Raw genomic sequence first — 27,060 nt, forward strand, 5'->3', positions numbered from 1 at the left:
CGTCACCTCGCACATGCGTAACAGATGTCACCTCGCACATGCGTAACAGAGGCCTGACAAATAAGTGCACCTCTGATGCTTATTTTAAAATTAGTGTCCTGAACAACGAATACGAACAATATAACTGTATATTGAAGTCTGTGTACGGTATCGTACACCTGTAGGCACAGCTTCCCTACATCAGAGCTTGCTAATATGAATCATAGATTGTCTACACCTCTTCCTGTGCTAAACAAAAACAAACCAAAACTCGCTACAATATTCAACAGGTACTCCGACATGTGGCCCAAGACTATGCTGATGGCGCTGGTGCTGGTTGTCGTAACCTCCGTCTTCATCTACTGCATAAAGCTTAACAATTACGGCTTTAGCGGGGTTGATAAGCTGCCGCCTCCGTTTGGTAACTTGCCTCTCTCGGTGTCCCAGACGCCTCGTGCGGTCTCCGGCTCGCCTCGTCTGGAGTCCTGTCGGCAAATGAAGGCTTTCTACAGCGACTCAGAAATGAAAGGTGAGCTTCGCATTGCATATGAGTTAGTGTCATTGTCTCCACCTTTGTTTCCACATACACGAACACCAGACATTTGTTTTACTAGTGGACACAATATCCCAGAGTGACGTTCATGTGACGTTACCAGTGGTCACAATATCTCAGAGTGACGTTCATGTGACGTTACCAGTGGTCACAATATCCCAGAGTGACGTTCATGTGACGTTACCAGTGGTCACAATATTCCAGAGTGACGTTCATGTGACGTTACCAGTGGTCACAATATCCCAGAGTGACGTTCATGTGACGTTACCAGTGGTCACAATATCCCAGAGTGACGTTACCAGTGGACACAATATCCCAGAGTGACGTTCATGTGACGTTACCAGTGGTCACAATATCCCAGAGTGACGTTCATGTGACGTTACCAGTGGTCACAATATCCCAGAGTGACGTTCTTGTGACGTTACCAGTGGTCACAATATCCCAGAGTGACGTTCATGTGACGTTACCAGTGGTCACAATATCCCAGAGTGACGTTCATGTGACGATACCAGTGGACACACTATCCCATAGTGGCGTTCATGTGACGTTACCAGTGGTCACAATATCCCAGAGTGACGTTCTTGTGACGTTACCAGTGGTCACAATATCCCAGAGTGACGTTCATGTGACGTTACCAGTGGTCACAATATCCCAGAGTGACGTTCATGTGACGTTACCAGTGGTCACAATAACCCAGAGTGACGTTCATGTGACGTTACCAGTGGTCACAATATCCCAGAGTGACGTTCATGTGACGTTACCAGTGGACACAATATCCCAGAGTGACGTTCATGTGACGTTACCAGTGGTCACAATATCCCAGAGTGACGTTCATGTGACGTTACCAGTGGTCACAATATCCCAGAGTGACGTTCATGTGACGTTACCAGTGGTCACAATATCCCAGAGTGACGTTCATGTGACGTTACCAGTGGACACAATATCCCAGAGTGACGTTCATGTGACGTTACCAGTGGTCACAATATCCCAGAGTGACGTTCATGTGACGTTACCAGTGGTCACAATATCCCAGAGTGACGTTCATGTGACGTTACCAGTGGTCACAATATCCCTGAGAGACGTTCATGTGACGTTACTAGTGGACACAATATCCCAGAGTGACGTTCATGTGACGTTACCAGTGGACACAATATCCCAGAGTGACGTTACCAGTGGACATAATATCCCAGAGTGAGGTTCATGTGACGTTACCAGTGGTCACAATATCCCAGAGTGACGTTCATGTGACGTTACCAGTGGTCACAATATCCTAGAGTGAGGTTCATGTGACGTTACCAGTGGTAACAATATCCCAGAGTGACGTTCATGTGACGTTACCAGTGGACACAATATCCCAGAGTGACGTTACCAGTGGTCACAATATCCCAGAGTGACGTTCATGTGACGTTACCAGTGGACACAATATCCCAGAGTGACGTTACCAGTGGACACAATATCCCAGAGTGACGTTCATGGGACGTTACCAGTGGTCACAATATCCCAGAGTGACGTTCATGTGACGTTACCAGTGGTCACAATATCCTTGAGTGACGTTCATGTGACGTTACCAGTGGACACAATATCCCAGAGTGACGTTCATGTGACGTTACCAGTGGTCACAATATCCCAGAGTGACGTTCATGTGACGTTACCAGTGGTCACAATATCACAGAGTGACGTTACCAGTGGACACAATATCCCAGAGTGACGTTCATGTGACGTTACCAGTGGACACAATATCCCAGAGTGACGTTCATGTGACGTTACCAGTGGACACAATATCCCAGAGTGACGTTCATGTGACGTTACCAGTGGTCACAATATCCTAGAGTGACGTTCATGTGACGTTACCAGTGGTCACAATATCCCAGAGTGACGTTCATGTGACGTTACCAGTGGACACAATATCCCAGAGTGACGTTACCAGTGGTCACAATATCCCAGAGTGACGTTCATGTGACGTTACCAGTGGACACAATATCCCAGAGTGACGTTACCAGTGGACACAATATCCCAGAGTGACGTTCATGTGACGTTACCAGTGGTCACAATATCCCAGAGTGACGTTACCAGTGGACACAATATCCCAGAGTGACGTTCATGTGACGTTACCAGTGGACACAATATCCCAGAGTGACGTTCATGTGACGTTACCAGTGGTCACAATATCCTAGAGTGACGTTCATGTGACGTTACCAGTGGTCACAATATCCCAGAGTGACGTTCATGTGACGTTACAAGTGGACACAATATCCCAGAGTGACGTTACCAGTGGTCACAATATCCCAGAGTGACGTTCATGTGACGTTACCAGTGGACACAATATCCCAGAGTGACGTTACCAGTGGACACAATATCCCAGAGTGACGTTCATGTGACGTTACCAGTGGTCACAATATCCCAGAGTGACGCTACCAGTGGACACAATATCCCAGAGTGACGTTCATGTGACGTTACCAGTGGACACAATATCCCAGAGTGACGTTACCAGTGGACACAATATCCCAGAGTGACGTTACCAGTGGTCACAATATCCCAGAGTGACATTACCAGTGGTCACAATATCCCAGAGTGACGTTACCAGTGGACACAATATCCCAGAGTGACGTTCATGTGACGTTACCAGTGGTCACAATATCCCAGAGTGACGTTCATGTGACGTTACCAGTGGACACAATATCCCAGAGTGACGTTACCAGTGGACACAATATCCCAGAGTGACGTTCATGTGACGTTACCAGTGGACACAATATCCCAGAGTGACGTTACCAGTGGTCACAATATCCCAGAGTGACGTTACCAGTGGACACAATATCCCCGAGTGACGTTACCAGTGGACACAATATCCCAGAGTGAAGTTACCAGTGGTCACAATATCCCAGAGTGACGTTACCAGTGGACACAATATCCCAGAGTGACGTTCATGTGACGTTACCAGTGGACACAACATCCCAGAGTGACGTTACCAGTGGACACAATATCCCAGAGTGACGTTCATGTGACGTTACCAGTGGTCACAATATCCCAGAGTGACGTTACCAGTGGACACAATATCCCAGAGTGACGTTCGGTGACGTTACCAGTGGACACAATATCCCAGAGTGACGTTACCAGTGGACACAATATCCAAGAGTGGCGTTCATGTGACGTTACCAGTGGACACAATATCCCAGAGTGACGTTACCAGTGGACACAATATCCCAGAGTGACGTTCATGTGACGTTACCAGTGGTCACAATATCCCAGAGTGACGTTCATGTGACGTTACCAGTGGTCACAATATCCTTGAGTGACGTTTATGTGACGTTACCAGTGGACACAATGTCCCAGAGTGACGTTCATGTGACGTTACCAGTGGTCACAATATCCCAGAGTGACGTTCATGTGACGTTACCAGTGGTCACAATATCACAGAGTGACGTTACCAGTGGACACAATATCCCAGAGTGACGTTCATGTGACGTTACCAGTGGACACAATATCCCAGAGTGACGTTCATGTGACGTTACCAGTGGACACAATATCCCAGAGTGACGTTCATGTGACGTTACCAGTGGTCACAATATCCTAGAGTGACGTTCATGTGACGTTACCAGTGGTCACAATATCCCAGAGTGACGTTCATGTGACGTTACCAGTGGACACAATATCCCAGAGTGACGTTACCAGTGGTCACAATATCCCAGAGTGACGTTCATGTGACGTTACCAGTGGACAAAATATCCCTGAGTGACGTTACCAGTGGACACAATATCCCAGAGTGACGTTCATGTGACGTTACCAGTGGTCACAATATCCCAGAGTGACGTTACCAGTGGACACAATATCCCAGAGTGACGTTCATGTGACGTTACCAGTGGACACAATATCCCAGAGTGACGTTCATGTGACGTTACCAGTGGTCACAATATCCTAGAGTGACGTTCATGTGACGTTACCAGTGGTCACAATATCCCAGAGTGACGTTCATGTGACGTTACAAGTGGACACAATATCCCAGAGTGACGTTACCAGTGGTCACAATATCCCAGAGTGACGTTCATGTGACGTTACCAGTGGACACAATATCCCAGAGTGACGTTACCAGTGGACACAATATCCCAGAGTGACGTTCATGTGACGTTACCAGTGGTCACAATATCCCAGAGTGACGTTACCAGTGGACACAATATCCCAGAGTGACGTTCATGTGACGTTACCAGTGGACACAATATCCCAGAGTGACGTTACAAGTGGACACAATATCCCAGAGTTACGATACCAGTGGTCACAATATCCCAGAGTGACATTACCAGTGGTCACAATATCCTAGAGTGACGTTCATGTGACGTTACCAGTGGACACAATATCCCAGAGTGACGTTACCATTGGACACAATATCCCAGAGTGACGTTCATGTGACGTTACCAGTGGTCACAATATCCCAGAGTGACGTTACCAGTGGACACAATATCCCAGAGTGACGTTCATGTGACGTTACCAGTGGACACAATATCCCAGAGTGACGTTCATGTGACGTTACCAGTGGTCACAATATCCTAGAGTGACGTTCATGTGACGTTACCAGTGGTCACAATATCCCAGAGTGACGTTCATGTGACGTTACAAGTGGACACAATATCCCAGAGTGACGTTACCAGTGGTCACAATATCCCAGAGTGACGTTCATGTGACGTTACCAGTGGACACAATATCCCAGAGTGACGTTACCAGTGGACACAATATCCCAGAGTGACGTTCATGTGACGTTACCAGTGGTCACAATATCCCAGAGTGACGCTACCAGTGGACACAATATCCCAGAGTGACGTTCATGTGACGTTACCAGTGGACACAATATCCCAGAGTGACGTTACCAGTGGACACAATATCCCAGAGTGACGTTACCAGTGGTCACAATATCCCAGAGTGACATTACCAGTGGTCACAATATCCCAGAGTGACGTTACCAGTGGACACAATATCCCAGAGTGACGTTCATGTGACGTTACCAGTGGTCACAATATCCCAGAGTGACGTTCATGTGACGTTACCAGTGGACACAATATCCCAGAGTGACGTTACCAGTGGACACAATATCCCAGAGTGACGTTCATGTGACGTTACCAGTGGACACAATATCCCAGAGTGACGTTACCAGTGGTCACAATATCCCAGAGTGACGTTACCAGTGGACACAATATCCCCGAGTGACGTTACCAGTGGACACAATATCCCAGAGTGAAGTTACCAGTGGTCACAATATCCCAGAGTGACGTTACCAGTGGACACAATATCCCAGAGTGACGTTCATGTGACGTTACCAGTGGACACAACATCCCAGAGTGACGTTACCAGTGGACACAATATCCCAGAGTGACGTTCATGTGACGTTACCAGTGGTCACAATATCCCAGAGTGACGTTACCAGTGGACACAATATCCCAGAGTGACGTTCGGTGACGTTACCAGTGGACACAATATCCCAGAGTGACGTTACCAGTGGACACAATATCCAAGAGTGGCGTTCATGTGACGTTACCAGTGGACACAATATCCCAGAGTGACGTTACCAGTGGACACAATATCCCAGAGTGACGTTCATGTGACGTTACCAGTGGTCACAATATCCCAGAGTGACGTTCATGTGACGTTACCAGTGGTCACAATATCCTTGAGTGACGTTTATGTGACGTTACCAGTGGACACAATGTCCCAGAGTGACGTTCATGTGACGTTACCAGTGGTCACAATATCCCAGAGTGACGTTCATGTGACGTTACCAGTGGTCACAATATCACAGAGTGACGTTACCAGTGGACACAATATCCCAGAGTGACGTTCATGTGACGTTACCAGTGGACACAATATCCCAGAGTGACGTTCATGTGACGTTACCAGTGGACACAATATCCCAGAGTGACGTTCATGTGACGTTACCAGTGGTCACAATATCCTAGAGTGACGTTCATGTGACGTTACCAGTGGTCACAATATCCCAGAGTGACGTTCATGTGACGTTACCAGTGGACACAATATCCCAGAGTGACGTTACCAGTGGTCACAATATCCCAGAGTGACGTTCATGTGACGTTACCAGTGGACACAATATCCCAGGAGTGACGTTACCAGTGGACACAATATCCCAGAGTGACGTTCATGTGACGTTACCAGTGGTCACAATATCCCAGAGGTGACGTTACCAGTGGACACAATATCCCAGAGTGACGTTCATGTGACGTTACCAGTGGACACAATATCCCAGAGTGACGTTCATGTGACGTTACCAGTGGTCACAATATCCTAGAGTGACGTTCATGTGACGTTACCAGTGGTCACAATATCCCAGAGTGACGTTCATGTGACGTTACAAGTGGACACAATATCCCAGAGTGACGTTACCAGTGGTCACAATATCCCAGAGTGACGTTCATGTGACGTTACCAGTGGACACAATATCCCAGAGTGACGTTACCAGTGGACACAATATCCCAGAGTGACGTTCATGTGACGTTACCAGTGGTCACAATATCCCAGAGTGACGTTACCAGTGGACACAATATCCCAGAGTGACGTTCATGTGACGTTACCAGTGGACACAATATCCCAGAGTGACGTTACCAGTGGACACAATATCCCAGAGTGACGTTCATGTGACGTTACCAGTGGTCACAATATCCCAGAGTGACGTTACCAGTGGACACAATATCCCAGAGTGACGTTCATGTGACGTTACCAGTGGTCACAATATCCCAGAGTGACGTTCATGTGACGTTACCAGTGGACACAATATCCCAGAGTGACGTTACCAGTGGACACAATATCCCAGAGTGACGTTCATGTGACGTTACCAGTGGACACAATATCCCAGAGTGACGTTACCAGTGGTCACAATATCCCAGAGTGACGTTACCAGTGGACACAATATCCCAGAGTGACGTTCATGTGACGTTACCAGTGGACACAACATCCCAGAGTGACGTTACCAGTGGACACAATATCCCAGAGTGACGTTCATGTGACGTTACCAGTGGTCACAATATCCCAGAGTGACGTTACCAGTGGACACAATATCCCAGAGTGACGTTCGGTGATGTTACCAGTGGACACAATATCCCAGAGTGACGTTACCAGTGGACACAATATCCAAGAGTGACGTTCATGTGACGTTACCAGTGGTCACAATATCCCAGAGTGACGTTCATGTGACGTTACCAGTGGTCACAATATCCCAGAGTGACGTTCATGTGACGTTACCAGTGGTCACAATATCCCAGAGTGACGTTCATGTGACGTTACCAGTGGTCACAATATCCCAGAGTGACGTTACCAGTGGACACAATATCCCAGAGTGACGTTCATGTGACGTTACCAGTGGTCACAATATCCCAGAGTGACGTTCATGTGACGTTACCAGTGGTCACAATATCCCAGAGTGACGTTCATGTGACGATACCAATGGACACACTATCCCATAGTGGCTTTCATGTGACGTTACCAGTGGTCACAATATCCCAGAGTGACGTTCTTGTGACGTTACCAGTGGTCACAATATCCCAGAGTGACGTTCATGTGACGTTACCAGTGGTCACAATATCCCAGAGTGACGTTCATGTGACGTTACCAGTGGTCACAATATCCCAGAGTGACGTTCATGTGACGTTACCAGTGGTCACAATATCCCAGAGTGACGTTCATGTGACTTACCAGTGGACACAATATCCCAGAGTGACGTTCATGTGACGTTACCAGTGGTCACAATATCCCAGAGTGACGTTCATGTGACGTTACCAGTGGTCACAATATCCCAGAGTGACGTTCATGTGACGTTACCAGTGGTCACAATATCCCAGAGTGACGTTCATGTGACGTTACCAGTGGACACAATATCCCAGAGTGACGTTCATGTGACGTTACCAGTGGTCACAATATCCCAGAGTGACGTTCATGTGACGTTACCAGTGGTCACAATATCCCAGAGTGACGTTCATGTGACGTTACCAGTGGTCACAATATCCCTGAGTGACGTTCATGTGACGTTACTAGTGGACACAATATCCCAGAGTGACGTTCATGTGACGTTACCAGTGGACACAATATCCCAGAGTGACGTTACCAGAGGACATAATATCCCAGAGTGATGTTCATGTGACGTTACCAGTGGTCACAATATCCCAGAGTGATGTTCATGTGACGTTACCAGTGGTCACAATATCCTAGAGTGAGGTTCATGTGACGTTACCAGTGGTAACAATATCCCAGAGTGACGTTCATGTGACGTTACCAGTGGACACAATATCCCAGAGTGACGTTACCAGTGGTCACAATATCCCAGAGTGACGTTCATGTGACGTTACCAGTGGACACAATATCCCAGAGTGACGTTACCAGTGGACACAATATCCCAGAGTGACGTTCATGTGACGTTACCAGTGGTCACAATATCCCAGAGTGACGTTCATGTGACGTTACCAGTGGTCACAATATCCTTGAGTGACGTTCATGTGACGTTACCAGTGGACACAATATCCCAGAGTGACGTTCATGTGACGTTACCAGTGGTCACAATATCCCAGAGTGACGTTCATGTGACGTTACCAGTGGTCACATATCACAGAGTGACGTTACCAGTGGACACAATATCCCAGAGTGACGTTCATGTGACGTTACCAGTGGACACAATATCCCAGAGTGACGTTCATGTGACGTTACCAGTGGACACAATATCCCAGAGTGACGTTCATGTTGACGTTACCAGTGTTCACAATATCCTAGAGTGACGTTCATGTGACGTTACCAGTGGTCACAATATCCCAGAGTGACGTTCATGTGACGTTACCAGTGGACACAATATCCCAGAGTGACGTTACCAGTGGTCACAATATCCCAGAGTGACGTTCATGTGACGTTACCAGTGGACACAATATCCCAGAGTGACGTTACCAGTGGACACAATATCCCAGAGTGACGTTCATGTGACGTTACCAGTGGTCACAATATCCCAGAGTGACGTTACCAGTGGACACAAAATCCCAGAGTGACGTTCATGTGACGTTACCAGTGGACACAATATCCCACAGTGACGTTCATGTGACGTTACCAGTGGTCACAATATCCTAGAGTGACGTTCATGTGACGTTACCAGTGGTCACAATATCCCAGAGTGACGTTCATGTGACGTTACAAGTGGACACAATATCCCAGAGTGACGTTACCAGTGGTCACAATATCCCAGAGTGACGTTCATGTGACGTTACAAGTGGACACAATATCCCAGAGTGACGTTACCAGTGGACACAATATCCCAGAGTGACGTTCATGTGACGTTCCAGTGGTCACAATATCCCAGAGTGACGCTACCAGTGGACACAATATCCCAGAGTGACGTTCATGTGACGTTACCAGTGGACACAATATCCCAGAGTGACGTTACCATGTGGACACAATATCCCAGAGTGACGTTACCAGTGGTCACAATAGCCAGAGTGACATTACCAGTGGTCACAATATCCCAGAGTGACGTTACCAGTGGACACAATATCCCAGAGTGACGTTCATGTGACGTTATCCAGTGGTCACAATATCCCAGAGTGACGTTCATGTGACGTTACAGTGGACACAATATCCCAGAGTGACGTTACCAGTGGACACAATATCCCAGAGTGAGGTTCATGTGACGTTACCAGTGGACACAATATCCCAGAGTGACGTTACCAGTGGTCACAATATCCCAGAGTGACGTTACCAGTGGATACAATATCCCAGAGTGACGTTACCAGTGGACACAATATCCCAAAGTGAGTTACCAGTGGTACAATATCCCAGAGTGACGTTACCAGTGGACACAATATCCCAGAGTGACGTTCATGTGACGTTACCAGTGGACACACGTCCCAGAGTGACGTTACCAGTGGACACAATATCCCAGAGTGACGTTCATGTGACGTTACCAGTGGTCACAATATCCCAGAGTGACGTTACCAGTGGACACAATATCCCAGAGTGACGTTCGGTGACGTTACCAGTGGACACAATATCCCAGAGTGACGTTACCAGTGGACACAATATCCAAGAGTGACGTTCATGTGAAGTTACCAGTGGACACAATATCCCAGAGTGACGTTACCAGTGGACACAATATCCCAGAGTGACGTTCATGTGACGTTACACAGTGGTACACAATATCCCAGAGTGACGTTCATGTGACGTTACAGTGGTCACAATATCCTGAGTGACGTTCATGTGACGTTACCAGTGGACACAATATCCCAGAGTGACGTTCATGTGGCGTTACCAGTGGTCACAATATCGCAGAGTGACGTTCATGTGACGTTACCAGTGGTCACAATATCACAGAGTGACGTTACCAGTGGACACAATATCCCAGAGTGACGTTCATGTGACGTTACCAGTGGACACAATATCCCAGAGTGACGTTCATGTGACGTTACCAGTGGACACAATATCCCAGAGTGACGTTCATGTGACGTTACCAGTGGTCACAATATCCTAGAGTGACGTTCATGTGACGTGTACCAGTGGTCACAATATCCCAGAGTGACGTTCATGTGACGTTACCAGTGGACACAATATCCCAGAGTGAGCGTTACCAGTGGTCACAATATCCCAGAGTGACGTGTCATGTGACGTTACCAGTGGACACAATATCCCAGAGTGACGTTACCAGTGGACACAATATCCCAGAGTGACGTTCATGTGACGTTACCAGTGGTCACAATATCCCAGAGTGACGTTACCAGTGGACACAATATCCAGAGTGACGTTCATGGTGACGTTACCAGTGGACACAATATCCCAGAGTGACGTTACAGTGGACACAATATCCCAGAGTGACGTTTATGTGACGTTACCAGTGGTCACAATATCCCAGAGTGACGTTACCAGTGGACCATAATCTCCAGAGTGACGTTCATGTGACGTTACCAGTGGTCACAATATCCCAGAGTGACGTTACCAGTGGACACAAGATCCCAGAGTGACGTTCATGTGACGTTACCAGTGGACACAATATCCAGCAGAGTGACGTTACCTAGTGGTCACAATATCCAGAGTGACGTTCATGTGACGTTACCAGTGGACACAATATCCCAGAGTGACGTTACCAGTGGACACAATATCCCAGAGTGAGGTTCATGTGACGTTACCAGTGGACACAATATCCCAGAGTGACGTTACCAGTGGTCACAATATCCCAGAGTGACGTTACCAGTGGATACAATATCCCAGAGTGACGTTAACAGTGGACACAATATCCCAAAGTGAAGTTACCAGTGGTCACAATATCCCAGAGTGACGTTACCAGTGGACACAATATCCCAGAGTGACGTTCATGTGACGTTACCAGTGGACACAACGTCCCAGAGTGACGTTACCAGTGGACACAATATCCCAGAGTGACGTTCATGTGACGTTACCAGTGGTCACAATATCCCAGAGTGACGTTACCAGTGGACACAATATCCCAGAGTGACGTTCGGTGACGTTACCAGTGGACACAATATCCCAGAGTGACGTTACCAGTGGACACAATATCCAAGAGTGACGTTCATGTGAAGTTACCAGTGGACACAATATCCCAGAGTGACGTTACCAGTGGACACAATATCCCAGAGTGACGTTCATGTGACGTTACCAGTGGTCACAATATCCCAGAGTGACGTTCATGTGACGTTACCAGTGGTCACAATATCCTTGAGTGACGTTCATGTGACGTTACCAGTGGACACAATATCCCAGAGTGACGTTCATGTGGCGTTACCAGTGGTCACAATATCGCAGAGTGACGTTCATGTGACGTTACCAGTGGTCACAATATCACAGAGTGACGTTACCAGTGGACACAATATCCCAGAGTGACGTTCATGTGACGTTACCAGTGGACACAATATCCCAGAGGACGTTCATGTGACGTTACCAGTGGACACAATATCCAGAGTGACGTTCATGTGACGTTACCAGTGGTCACAATATCCTAGAGTGACGTTCATGTGACGTTACCAGTGGTCACAATATCCCAGAGTGACGTTCATGTGACGTTACCAGTGGACACAATACCAGAGTGACGTTACCAGTGGTCACAATATCCCAGAGTGACGTTCATGTGACGTTACCAGTGGACACAATATCCCAAGTGACGTCACCAGTGGACACAATATCCCAGAGTGACGTTCATGTGACGTTACCAGTGGTCACAATATCCCAGAGTGACGTTACCAGTGGACACATATCCCAGAGTGACGTTCATGTGACGTTACCAGTGGACACAATATCCCAGAGTGACGTTACCAGTGGACACAATATCCCAGAGTGACGTTTATGTGACGTTACCAGTGGTCACAATATCCCAGAGTGACGTTACCAGTGGACACAATATCCCAGAGTGACGTTCATGTGACGTTACCAGTGGTCACAATATCCCAGAGTGACGTTACCAGTGGACACAATATCCCAGAGTGACGTTCATGTGACGTTACCAGTGGACACATATCCAGAGTGACGTTACCAGTGGACACAATATCCAAGAGTGACGTTCATGTGAAGTTACCAGTGACACAATATCCCAGAGTGACGTTACAGTGGACAACAATATCCCAGAGTGACGTTCATGTGACGTTACCAGTGGTCACAATATCCCAGAGTGACGTTCATGTGACGTTACCAGTGGTCACAATATCCTTGAGTGACGTTCATGTGACGTTACCAGTGGACACAATATCCCAGAGTGACGTTCATGTGGCGTTACCAGTGGTCACAATATCGCAGAGTGACGTTCATGTGACGTTACCAGTGGTCACATATCACAGAGTGACGTTACCAGTGGACACAATATCCCAGAGTGACGTTCATGTGACGTTACCAGTGGACACAATATCCCAGAGTGACGTTTCATGTGACGTTACCATGGACACAATATCCCAGAGTGACGTTCATGTGACGTTACCAGTGGTACACAATATCCTAGAGTGACGTTCATGTGACGTTACCAGTGGTCACAATATCCCAGAGTGACGTTCATGTGACGTTACCAGTGGACACAATATCCCAGAGTGACGTTACCAGTGGTCACAATATCCCAGAGTGACGTTCATGTGACGTTACCAGTGGACACAATATCCCAGAGTGACGTTACCAGTGGACACAATATCCCAGAGTGACGTTCATGTGACGTTACCAGTGGTCACAATATCCCAGAGTGACGTTACCAGTGGACACAATATCCCAGAGTGACGTTCATGTGACGTTACCAGTTGACACAATATCCCAGAGTGACGTTACCAGTGGACACAATATCCCAGAGTGACGTTTATGTGACGTTACCAGTGGTCACAATATCCCAGAGTGACGTTACCAGTGGACACAATATCCCAGAGTGACGTTCATGTGACGTTACCAGTGGACACAATATCCCAGAGTGACGTTACCAGTGGACACAATATCCCAGAGTGACGATACCAGTGGTCACAATATCCCAGAGTGACATTACCAGTGGTCACAATATCCCATGACGTTTACCAGTGGACACAATATCCCAGAGTGACGTTCATGTGACGTTACCAGTGGTCACAATATCCCAGAGTGACGTTCATGTGACGTTACCAGTGGACACAATATCCCAGAGTGACGTTACCAGTGGACACAATATCCCAGAGTGACGTTCATGTGACGTTACCAGTGGACACAATATCCCAGAGTGTCGTTACCAGTGGTCACAATATCCCAGAGTGACGTTACCAGTGGACACAATATCCCAGAGTGACGTTCATGTGACGTTACCAGTGGACACAACATCCCAGAGTGACGTTACCAGTGGACACAATATCCCAGAGTGACGTTCATGTGACGTTACCAGTGGTCACAATATCCCAGAGTGACGTTACCAGTGGACACAATATCCCAGAGTGACGTTCGGTGACGTTACCAGTGGACACAATATCCCAGAGTGACGTTTACCAGTGGACACAATATCCAAGAGTGACGTTCATGTGACGTTACCAGTGGTCACAATATCCCAGAGTGACGTTACCAGTGGACACAATATCCCAGAGTGACGTTACCAGTGGTCACAAAATCCCAGAGTGACATTACCAGTGGTCACAATATCCCAGAGTGACGTTACCAGTGGACACAATATCCCAGAGTGACGTTACCAGTGGACACAATATCCCAGAGTGACGTTCATGTGACGTTACCAGTGGACACAATATCCCAGAGTGACGTTACCAGTGGTCACAATATCCAGAGTGACGTTACAAGTGGACACATATCCCAGAGTGACGTTACCAGTGGACACAATATCCCAGAGTGAAGTTACCAGTGGTCACAATATCCAGAGTGACGTTACCAGTGGACACAATATCCCAGAGTGACGTTCATGTGACGTTACCAGTGGTCACAATATCCAGAGTGACGTTCATGTGACGTTACCAGTGGACACAACATCCCAGAGTGACGTTACCAGTGGACACAATATCCCAGAGTGACGTTCATGTGACGTTACCAGTGGTCACAATATCCCAGAGTGACGTTACCAGTGGACACAATATCCCAGAGTGACGTTCATGTGACGTTACCAGTGGACACAATATCCCAGAGTGACGTTCATGTGACGTTACCAGTGGTCACAATATCCCAGAGTGACGTTCATGTGACGTTACCAGTGGACACAATATCCCAGAGTGACGTTCATGTGACGTTACCAGTGGTCACAATATCCCAGAGTGACGTTCATGTGACGTTACCAGTGGTCACAATATCCCAGAGTGACGTTACCAGTGGACACAATATCCCAGAGTGACGTTCATGTGACGTTACCAGTGGACACAATATCCCTGAGTGACGTTACCAGTGGACACAATATCCCAGAGTGACGTTCATGTGACGTTACCAGTGGTCACAATATCCCAGAGTGACGTTCATGTGACGTTACCAGTGGTCACAATATCACAGAGTGACGTTACCAGTGGACACAATATCCCAGAGTGACGTTCATGTGACGTTACCAGTGGACCAATATCCCAGAGTGACGTTCATGTGACGTTACCAGTGGACACAATATCCCAAGTGACGTTCATGTGACGTTACCAGTGGTCACAATATCCTAGAGGACGTTCATGTGACGTTACCAGTGGTCACAATATCCCAGAGTGACGTTCATGTGACGTTACCAGTGGACACAATATCCCAGAGTGACGTTACCAGTGGTCACAATATCCCAGAGTGACGTTCATGTGACGTTACCAGTGGACACAATATCCCAGAGTGACGTTACCAGTGGACACAATATCCCAGAGTGACGTTCATGGACGTTACCAGTGGTCACAATATCCCAGAGTGACGTTACCAGTGGACACAATATCCCAGAGTGACGTTCATGTGACGTTACCAGTGGACACAATATCCCAGAGTGACGTTCATGTGACGTTACCAGTGGTCACAATATCCTAGAGTGACGTTCATGTGACGTTACCAGTGGTCACAATATCCCAGAGTGACGTTCATGTGACGTTACAAGTGGACACAATATCCCAGAGTGACGTTACCAGTGGTCACAATATCCCAGAGTGACGTTCATGTGACGTTACCAGTGGACACAATATCCCAGAGTGACGTTACCAGTGGACACAATATCCCAGAGTGACGTTCATGTGACGTTACCAGTGGTCACAATATCCCAGAGTGACGTTACCAGTGGACACAATATCCCAGAGTGACGTTCATGTGACGTTACCAGTGGACACAATATCCCAGAGTGACGTTACCAGTGGACACAATATCCCAGAGTGACGATACCAGTGGTCACAATATCCCAGAGTGACATTACCAGTGGTCACAATATCCCAGAGTGACGTTACCAGTGGACACAATATCCCAGAGTGATGTTCATGTGACGTTACCAGTGGTCACAATATCCCAGAGTGACGTTCATGTGACGTTACCAGTGGACACAATATCCCAGAGTGACGTTACCAGTGGACACAATATCCCAGAGTGACGTTCATGTGACGTTACCAGTGGACACAATATCCCAGAGTGACGTTACCAGTGGTCACAATATCCCAGAGTGACGTTACCAGTGGACACAATATCCCAGAGTGACGTTCATGTGACGTTACCAGTGGACACAACATCCCAGAGAGACGTTACCAGTGGACACAATATCCAGAGTGACGTTCATGTGACGTTACCAGTGGTCACAATATCCCAGAGTGACGTTACCAGTGGACACAATATCCCAGAGTGACGTTCGGTGACGTTACCAGTGGACACAATATCCCAGAGTGACGTTACCAGTGGACACAATATCCAAGAGTGACGTTCATGTGACGTTACCAGTGGTCACAATATCCCAGAGTGACGTTACCAGTGGACACAATATCCCAGAGTGACGTTACCCAGTGGTCACAAAATCCCAGAGTGACTTACCAGTGGTCACAATATCCAGAGTGACGTTACAATGGACACAATATCCAGAGTGACGTTACCAGTGGACAATATCCCAGAGTGACGTTCATGTGACGTTACCAGTGGACACAATATCCCAGAGTGACGTTACCAGGGTCACAATATCCCAGAGTGACGTTACAAGTGGACACAATATCCCAGAGTGACGTTACCAGTGGACACAATATCCCAGAGTGAAGTTACACAGTGGTCACAATATCCCAGAGTGACGTTACCAGTGGACACAATATCCCAGAGTGACGTTCATGTGACGTTACCAGTGGTCACAATATCCCAGAGTGACGTTCATGTGACGTTACCAGTGGACACAACATCCCAGAGTGACGTTACCAGTGGACACAATATCCCAGAGTTGACGTTCATGTGACGTTACCAGTGGTCACAATATCCCAGAGTGACGTTCATGGTGACGTTACCAGTGGACACACACATCCCAGAGTGACGTTACCAGTGGACACAATATCCCAGAGTGACGTTCATGTGACGTTACCAGTGGTCACAATATCCCAGAGTGACGTTACCAGTGGACACAATCCCAGAGTGACGTTCATGTGACGTTACCAGTGGACACATATCCCAGAGTGACGTTCATGTGACGTTACCAGTGGTCACAATATCCCAGAGTGACGTTCATGTGACGTTACCAGTGGTCACAATATCCCAGAGTGACGTTACCAGTGGACACAATATCCCAGAGTGACGTTCATGTGACGTTTACCTGGACACAATATCCCTGAGTGACGTTACCAGTGGACACAATATCCCAGAGTGACGTTCATGTGACGTTACCAGGTGTCACAATATCCCAGAGTGACGTTCATGTGACGTTACCAGTGGTCACAATATCACAGAGTGACGTTACCAGTGGACACTATCCCAGAGTGACGTTCATGTGACGTTACCAGTGGTCACAATATCCCAGAGTGACGTTACCAGTGGACACAATATCCCAGAGTGACGTTCATGTGACGTTACCAGTGGACACATATCCCAGAGTGACGTTACCAGTGGACACAATATCCCAGAGTGACGATACCAGTGGTCACAATATCCCAGAGTGACATTACCAGTGGTCACAATATCCCAGAGTGACGTTACCAGTGGACACAATATCCAGAGTGACGTTCATGTGACGTTACCAGTGGTCACAATATCCCAGAATGACGTTCATGTGACGTTACCAGTGGACACAATATCCCAGAGTGACGTTACCAGTGGACACAATATCCCAGAGTGACGTTCATGTGACGTTACCAGTGGACACAATATCCCAGAGTGACGTTACCAGTGGTCACAATATCCCAGAGTGACGTTACCAGTGGACACAATATCCCAGAGAGACGTTTACAGTGGACACAATATCCCAGAGTGAAGTTACCAGTGGTTACAATATCCCTGAGTGACGTTACCAGTGGACACAATATCCCAGAGTGACGTTCATGTGACGTTACCAGTGGACATAACATCCCAGAGTGACGTTCCAGTGGACACAATATCCCAGAGTGACGTTCATGTGACGTTACCATGGTCACAATATCCCAGAGTGACGTTACCAGTGGACACAATATCCCAGATTGACGTTCGGTGACGTTACCAGTGGACACAATATCCCAGAGTGACGTTACCAGTGGACACAATATCCAAGAGTGGCGTTCATGTGACGTTACCAGGGACACAATATCCAGAGTGACGTTACCAGTGGACACATATCCCAGAGTGACGTTCATGTGACGTTACCAGTGGTCACAATATCCAGAGTGACGTTCATGTGACGTTACCAGTGGTCACAATATCCTTGAGTGACGTTTATGTGACGTTACCAGTGGACACAATGTCCCAGAGTGACGTTTCATGTGACGTTACCAGTGGTCACAATATCCCAGAGTGTGTTCATGTGACGTTACCAGTGTCACAATATCACAGAGTGACGTTACCAGTGGACACAATATCCCAGAGTGACGTTCATGTGACGTTACCAGTGGACACAATATCCCAGAGTGACGTTCATGTGACGTTACCAGTGGACACAATATCCAGTGACGTTCATGTTGACGTTACCAGTGGTCACATATCCTAGAGTGACGTTACCAGTGGACACAATATCCCAGAGTGACGTTCATGTGACGTTACCAGTGGACACAACATCCCAGAGAGACGTTACCAGTGGACACAATATCCCAGAGTGACGTTCATGTGACGTTACCAGTGGTCACAATATCCCAGAGTGACGTTACCAGTGGACACAATATCCCAGAGTGACGTTCGTGACGTTACCAGTGGACACAATATCCCAGAGTGCGTTACCAGTGGACCAATATCCAAGAGTGACGTTCATGTGACGTTACCAGTGGTCACAATATCCCAGAGTGACGTTACCAGTGGACACAATATCCCAGAGTGACGTTACCAGTGGTCACAAAATCCCAGAGTGACATTACCAGTGGTCACAATATCCCAGAGTGACGTTACCATGGACACAATATCCCAGAGTGACGTTACCAGTGGACACAATATCCAGAGTGACGTTCATGTGACGTTACCAGTGGACACAATATCCCAGAGTGACGTTACCAGTGGTCACAATATCCCAGAGTGACGTTACAAGTGGACACAATATCCAGAGTGACGTTACCAGTGGACACATATCCCAGAGTGAAGTTACCAGTGGTCACAATATCCCAGAGTGACGTTACCAGTGGACACAATATCCCAGAGTGACGTTCATGTGACGTTACCAGTGGTCACAATATCCCAGAGTGACGTTCATGTGACGTTACCAGTGACACAACATCCCAGAGTGACGTTACCAGTGGACACATATCCCAGAGTGACGTTCATGTGACGTTACCAGTGGTCACAATATCCCAGAGTGACGTTCATGTGACGTTACCAGTGGACACAACATCCCAGAGTGACGTTACCAGTGGACACAATATCCCAGAGTGACGTTCATGTGACGTTACCAGTGGTCACAATATCCCAGAGTGACGTTACCAGTGGACACAATATCCCAGAGTGACGTTCATGTGACGTTACCAGTGGACACAATATCCCAGAGTGACGTTCATGTGACGTTACCAGTGTCACAATATCCCAGAGTGACGTTCATGTGACGTTACCAGTGGTCACAATATTCCAGAGTGACGTTACCAGTGGACACAATATCCCAGAGTGACGTTCATGTGACGTTACCAGTGGACACAATATCCCTGAGTGACGTTACCAGTGGACACAATATCCCAGAGTGACGTTCATGTGACGTTACCAGTGTCACAATCCCAGAGTGACGTTCATGTGACGTTACCAGTGGTTACAATATCACAGAGTGACGTTACAGTGGACAAATATCCAGAGTGACGTTCATGTGACGTTACCAGTGGTCACAATATCCCAGAGTGACGTTACCAGTGGACACAATATCCCAGAGTGACGTTCATGTGACGTTACCAGTGGACACAATATCCAGAGTGACGTTACCAGTGGACACAATATCCCAGAGTGACGTACCAGTGGTCACAATATCCCAGAGTGACATTACCAGTGGTCAATATCCCAGAGTGACGTTACCAGTGGCACAATATCCCAGAGTGACGTTCATGTGACGTTACCAGTGGTCACAATATCCCAGAATGACGTTCATGTGACGTTACCAGTGGACACAATATCCCAGAGTGACGTTACCAGTGACACAATATCCCAGAGTGACGTTCATGTGACTTACCAGTGACACAATATCCCAGAGTGACGTTACCAGTGGTCACAATATCCCAGAGTGACGTTACCAGTGGACACAATATCCCAGAGAGACGTTACCAGTGACACAATATCCCAGAGTGAAGTTACCAGTGGTTACAATATCCCTGAGTGACGTTACCAGTGGACACATATCCCAGAGTGACGTTCATGTGACGTTACCAGTGGACACAACATCCCAGAGTGACGTTACCAGTGGACACAATATCCCAGAGTGACGTTCATGTGACGTTACCAGTGGTCACAATATCCCAGATGACGTTACCAGTGGACACAATATCCCAGAGTGACGTTCGGTGACGTTACCAGTGGACACAATATCCCAGAGTGACGTTACCAGTGGACACAATATCCAAGAGTGGCGTTCATGTGACGTTACCAGTGGACACAATATCCCAGAGTGACGTTACCAGTGGACACAATATCCCAGAGTGACGTTCATGTGACGTTACCAGTGGTCACAATATCCCAGAGTGACGTTCATGTGACGTTACCAGTGGTCACAATATCCTTGAGTGACGTTTATGTGACGTTACCAGTGGACACAATGTCCCAGAGTGACGTTCATGTGACGTTACCAGTGGTCACAATATCCCAGAGTGACGTTCATGTGACGTTACCAGTGGTCACAATATCACAGAGTGACGTTACCAGTGGACACAATATCCCAGAGTGACGTTCATGTGACGTTACCAGTGGACACAATATCCCAGAGTGACGTTCATGTGACGTTACCAGTGGACACAATATCCCAGAGTGACGTTCATGTGACGTTACCAGTGGTCACAATATCCTAGAGTGACGTTCATGTGACGTTACCAGTGGACACAATATCCCAGAGTGACGTTCATGTGACGTTACCAGTGGACACAATATCCCAGAGTGACGTTACCAGTGGTCACAATATCCCAGAGTGACGTTCATGTGACGTTACCAGTGGACACAATATCCCTGAGTGACGTTACCAGTGGACACAATATCCCAGAGTGACGTTCATGTGACGTTACCAGTGGTCACAATATCCCAGAGTAACGTTACCAGTGGACACAATATCCCAGAGTGACGTTCATGTGACGTTACCAGTGGACACAATATCCCAGAGTGACGTTACCAGTGGTCACAATATCCCAGAGTGACGTTCATGTGACGTTACCAGTGGACACAATATCCCTGAGTGACGTTACCAGTGGACACAATATCCCAGAGTGACGTTCATGTGACGTTACCAGTGGTCACAATATCCCAGAGTGACGTTACCAGTGGACACAATATCCCAGAGTGACGTTCATGTGACGTTACCAGTGGACACAATATCCCAGAGTGACGTTCATGTGACGTTACCAGTGGTCACAATATCCTAGAGTGACGTTCATGTGACGTTACCAGTGGTCACAATATCCCAGAGTGACGTTCATGTGACGTTACAAGTGGACACAATATCCCAGAGTGACGTTACCAGTGGTCACAATATCCCAGAGTGACGTTCATGTGACGTTACCATTGGACACAATATCCCAGAGTGACGTTACCAGTGGACACAATATCCCAGAGTGACGTTCATGTGACGTTACCAGTGGTCACAATATCCCAGAGTGACGTTACCAGTGGACACAATATCCCAGAGTGACGTTCATGTGACGTTACCAGTGGACACAATATCCCAGAGTGACGTTACCAGTGGACACAATATCCCAGAGTGACGATACCAGTGGTCACAATATCCCAGAGTGACATTACCAGTGGTCACAATATCCCAGAGTGACGTTACCAGTGGACACAATATCCCAGAGTGACGTTCATGTGACGTTACCAGTGGTCACAATATCCCAGAGTGACGTTCATGTGACGTTACCAGTGGACACAATATCCCAGAGTGACGTTACCAGTGGACACAATATCCCAGAGTGACGTTCATGTGACGTTACCAGTGGACAAAATATCCCAGAGTGACGTTACCAGTGGTCACAATATCCCAGAGTGACGTTACCAGTGGACACAATATCCCAGAGTGACGATCATGTGACGTTACCAGTGGACACAACATCCCAGAGTGACGTTACCAGTGGACACAATATCCCAGAGTGACGTTCATGTGACGTTACCAGTGGTCACAATATCCCAGAGTGACGTTACCAGTGGACACAATATCCCAGAGTGACGTTCGGTGACGTTACCAGTGGACACAATATCCCAGAGTGACGTTACCAGTGGACACAATATCCAAGAGTGACGTTCATGTGACGTTACCAGTGGTCACAATATCCCAGAGTGACGTTCATGTGACGTTACCAGTGGTCACAATATCCCAGAGTGACGTTCATGTGACGTTACCAGTGGTCACAATATCCCAGAGTGACGTTCATGTGACGTTACCAGTGGTCACAATATCCCAGAGTGACGTTACCAGTGGACACAATATCCCAGAGTGACGTTCATGTGACGTTACCAGTGGTCACAATATCCAGAGTGACGTTACCAGTGGTCACAATATCCCAGAGTGACGTTCATGTGACGTTACCAGTGGTCACAATATCCCAGAGTGACGTTACCAGTGGACACAATATCCCAGAGTGACGTTCATGTGACGTTACCAGTGGTCACAATATCCCAGAGTGACGTTCATGTGACGCTACCAGTGGTCACAATATCCCAGAGTGACGTTCTTGTGACGTTACCAGTGGTCACAATATCCCAGAGTGACGTTCATGTGACGTTACCAGTGGTCACAATATCCCAGAGTGACGTTCATGTGACGATACCAGTGGACACACTATCCCATAGTGGCGTTCATGTGACGTTACCAGTGGTCACAATATCCCAGAGTGACGTTCTTGTGACGTTACCAGTGGTCACAATATCCCAGAGTGACGTTCATGTGACGTTACCAGTGTCACAATATCCCAGAGTGACGTTCATGTGACGTTACCAGTGGTCACAATATCCCAGAGTGACGTTCATGTGACGTTACCAGTGGTCACAATATCCCAGAGTGACGTTCATGTGACGTTACCAGTGGACACAATATCCCAGAGTGACGTTCATGTGACGTTACCAGTGGTCACAATATCCCAGAGTGACGTTCATGTGACGTTACCAGTGGTCACAATATCCCAGAGTGACGTTACCAGTGGACACAATATCCCAGAGTGACGTTCGGTGACGTTACCAGTGGACACAATATCCCAGAGTGACGTTACCAGTGGACACAATATCCAAGAGTGACGTTCATGTGACGTTACCAGTGGTCACAATATCCCAGAGTGACGTTCATGTGACGTTACCAGTGGTCACAATATCCCAGAGTGACGTTCATGTGACGTTACCAGTGGTCACAATATCCCAGAGTGACGTCATGTGACGTTACCAGTGGTCACAATATCCCGAGTGACGTTACCAGTGGACACAATATCCCAGAGTGACGTTCATGTGACGTTACCAGTGGTCACAATATCCCAGAGTGACGTTACCAGTGTCACAATATCCCAGAGTGACGTTCATGTGACGTTACCAGTGGTCACAATATCCCAGAGTGACGTTACCAGTGGACACAATATCCCAGAGTGACGTTCATGTGACGTTACCAGTGGTCACAGTATCCCAGAGTGACGTTCATGTGACGTTACCAGTGGTCACAATATCCCAGAGTGACGTTCTTGTGACGTTACCAGTGGTCACAATATCCCAGAGTGACGTTCATGTGACGTTACCAGTGGTCACAATATCCCAGAGTGACGTTCATGTGACGATACCAGTGGACACACTATCCCATAGTGGCGTTCATGTGACGTTACCAGTGGTCACAATATCCCAGAGTGACGTTCTGTGACGTTACCAGTGGTCACAATATCCCAGAGTGACGTTCATGTGACGTTACCAGTGGTCACAATATCCCAGAGTGACGTTCATGTGACGTTACCAGTGGTCACAATATCCCAGAGTGACGTTCATGTGACGTTACCAGTGGTCACAATATCCCAGAGTGACGTTCATGTGACGTTACCAGTGGACACAATATCCCAGAGTGACGTTCATGTGACGTTACCAGTGGTCACAATATCCAGAGTGACGTTCATGTGACGTTACCAGTGGTCACAATATCCCAGAGTGACGTTCATGTGACGTTACCAGTGGTCACAATATCCCAGAGTGACGTTCATGTGACGTTACCTGTGGACACAATATCCCAGAGTGACGTTCATGTGACGTTACCAGTGGTCACAATATCCCAGAGTGACGTTCATGTGACGTTACCAGTGGTCACAATATCCCAGAGTGGACGTTCATGTGACGTTACCAGTGGTCACAATATCCCTGTGACGTTCATGTGACGTTACTAGTGGACACAATATCCCAGAGTGACGTTCATGTGACGTTACCAGTGGTCACAATATCCCAGAGTGACGTTCATGTGACGTTACCAGTGGTCACAATATCACAGAGTGACGTTACCAGTGGACACAATATCCCAGAGTGACGTTCATGTGACGTTACCAGTGGTCACAATATCCCAGAGTGACGTTACCAGTGGACACAATATCCCAGAGTGACGTTCATGTGACGTTACCAGTGGACACAATATCCCAGAGTGACGTTACCAGTGGACACAATATCCCAGAGTGACGATACCAGTGGTCACAATATCCCAGAGTGACATTACCAGTGGTCACAATATCCCAGAGTGACGTTACCAGTGGACACAATATCCCAGAGTGACGTTCATGTGACGTTACCAGTGGTCACAATATCCCAGAATGACGTTCATGTGACGTTACCAGTGGACACAATATCCCAGAGTGACGTTACCAGTGGACACAATATCCCAGAGTGACGTTCATGTGACGTTACCAGTGGACACAATATCCCAGAGTGACGTTACCAGTGGTCACAATATCCCAGAGTGACGTTACCAGTGGACACAATATCCCAGAGAGACGTTACCAGTGGACACAATATCCCAGAGTGAAGTTACCAGTGGTTACAATATCCCTGAGTGACGTTACCAGTGGACACAATATCCCAGAGTGACGTTCATGTGACGTTACCAGTGGACATAACATCCCAGAGTGACGTTACCAGTGGACACAATATCCCAGAGTGACGTTCATGTGACGTTACCAGTGGTCACAATATCCCAGAGTGACGTTACCAGTGGACACAATATCCCAGAGTGACGTTCGGTGACGTTACCAGTGGACACAATATCCCAGAGTGACGTTACCAGTGGACACAATATCCAAGAGTGGCGTTCATGTGACGTTACCAGTGGACACAATATCCCAGAGTGACGTTACCAGTGGACACAATATCCCAGAGTGACGTTCATGTGACGTTACCAGTGGTCACAATATCCCAGAGTGACGTTCATGTGACGTTACCAGTGGTCACAATATCCTTGAGTGACGTTTATGTGACGTTACCAGTGGACACAATGTCCCAGAGTGACGTTCATGTGACGTTACCAGTGGTCACAATATCCCAGAGTGATGTTCATGTGACGTTACCAGTGGTCACAATATCACAGAGTGACGTTACCAGTGGACACAATATCCCAGAGTGACGTTCATGTGACGTTACCAGTGGACACAATATCCCAGAGTGACGTTCATGTGACGTTACCAGTGGACACAATATCCCAGAGTGACGTTCATGTGACGTTACCAGTGGTCACAATATCCTAGAGTGACGTTACCAGTGGACACAATATCCCAGAGTGACGTTCATGTGACGTTACCAGTGGACACAACATCCCAGAGAGACGTTACCAGTGGACACAATATCCCAGAGTGACGTTCATGTGACGTTACCAGTGGTCACAATATCCCAGAGTGACGTTACCAGTGGACACAATATCCCAGAGTGACGTTCGGTGACGTTACCAGTGGACACAATATCCCAGAGTGACGTTACCAGTGGACACAATATCCAAGAGTGACGTTCATGTGACGTTACCAGTGGTCACAATATCCCAGAGTGACGTTACCAGTGGACACAATATCCCAGAGTGACGTTACCAGTGGTCACAAAATCCCAGAGTGACATTACCAGTGGTCACAATATCCCAGAGTGACGTTACCAATGGACACAATATCCCAGAGTGACGTTACCAGTGGACACAATATCCCAGAGTGACGTTCATGTGACGTTACCAGTGGACACAATATCCCAGAGTGACGTTACCAGTGGTCACAATATCCCAGAGTGACGTTACAAGTGGACACAATATCCCAGAGTGACGTTACCAGTGGACACAATATCCCAGAGTGAAGTTACCAGTGGTCACAATATCCCAGAGTGACGTTACCAGTGGACACAAT

General features: G+C 47.5%; 1 protein-coding gene across 1 annotated transcript in view; it reads left to right on the forward strand.

Annotated features, from left to right (window-relative positions):
- Positions 1 to 275: 275 nt before the first annotated feature.
- The window catches only part of LOC123747543 (galactoside alpha-(1,2)-fucosyltransferase 1-like), a 273,432-nt gene continuing 246,647 nt past the window's right edge, over positions 276 to 27,060 (forward strand). Inside the window, exon 1 of the mRNA XM_069304569.1 lies at positions 276 to 508. Within this exon, the coding sequence (XP_069160670.1) occupies positions 280 to 508 (229 nt within the window). The 5' untranslated portion in view covers positions 276 to 279. The remainder of the gene's footprint in view (positions 509 to 27,060) is intronic.

This window comes from Procambarus clarkii, chromosome 5 (genome assembly GCF_040958095.1).
Source record: "Procambarus clarkii isolate CNS0578487 chromosome 5, FALCON_Pclarkii_2.0, whole genome shotgun sequence".
Classification (NCBI taxonomy): Eukaryota; Metazoa; Arthropoda; class Malacostraca; order Decapoda; family Cambaridae; genus Procambarus; species Procambarus clarkii.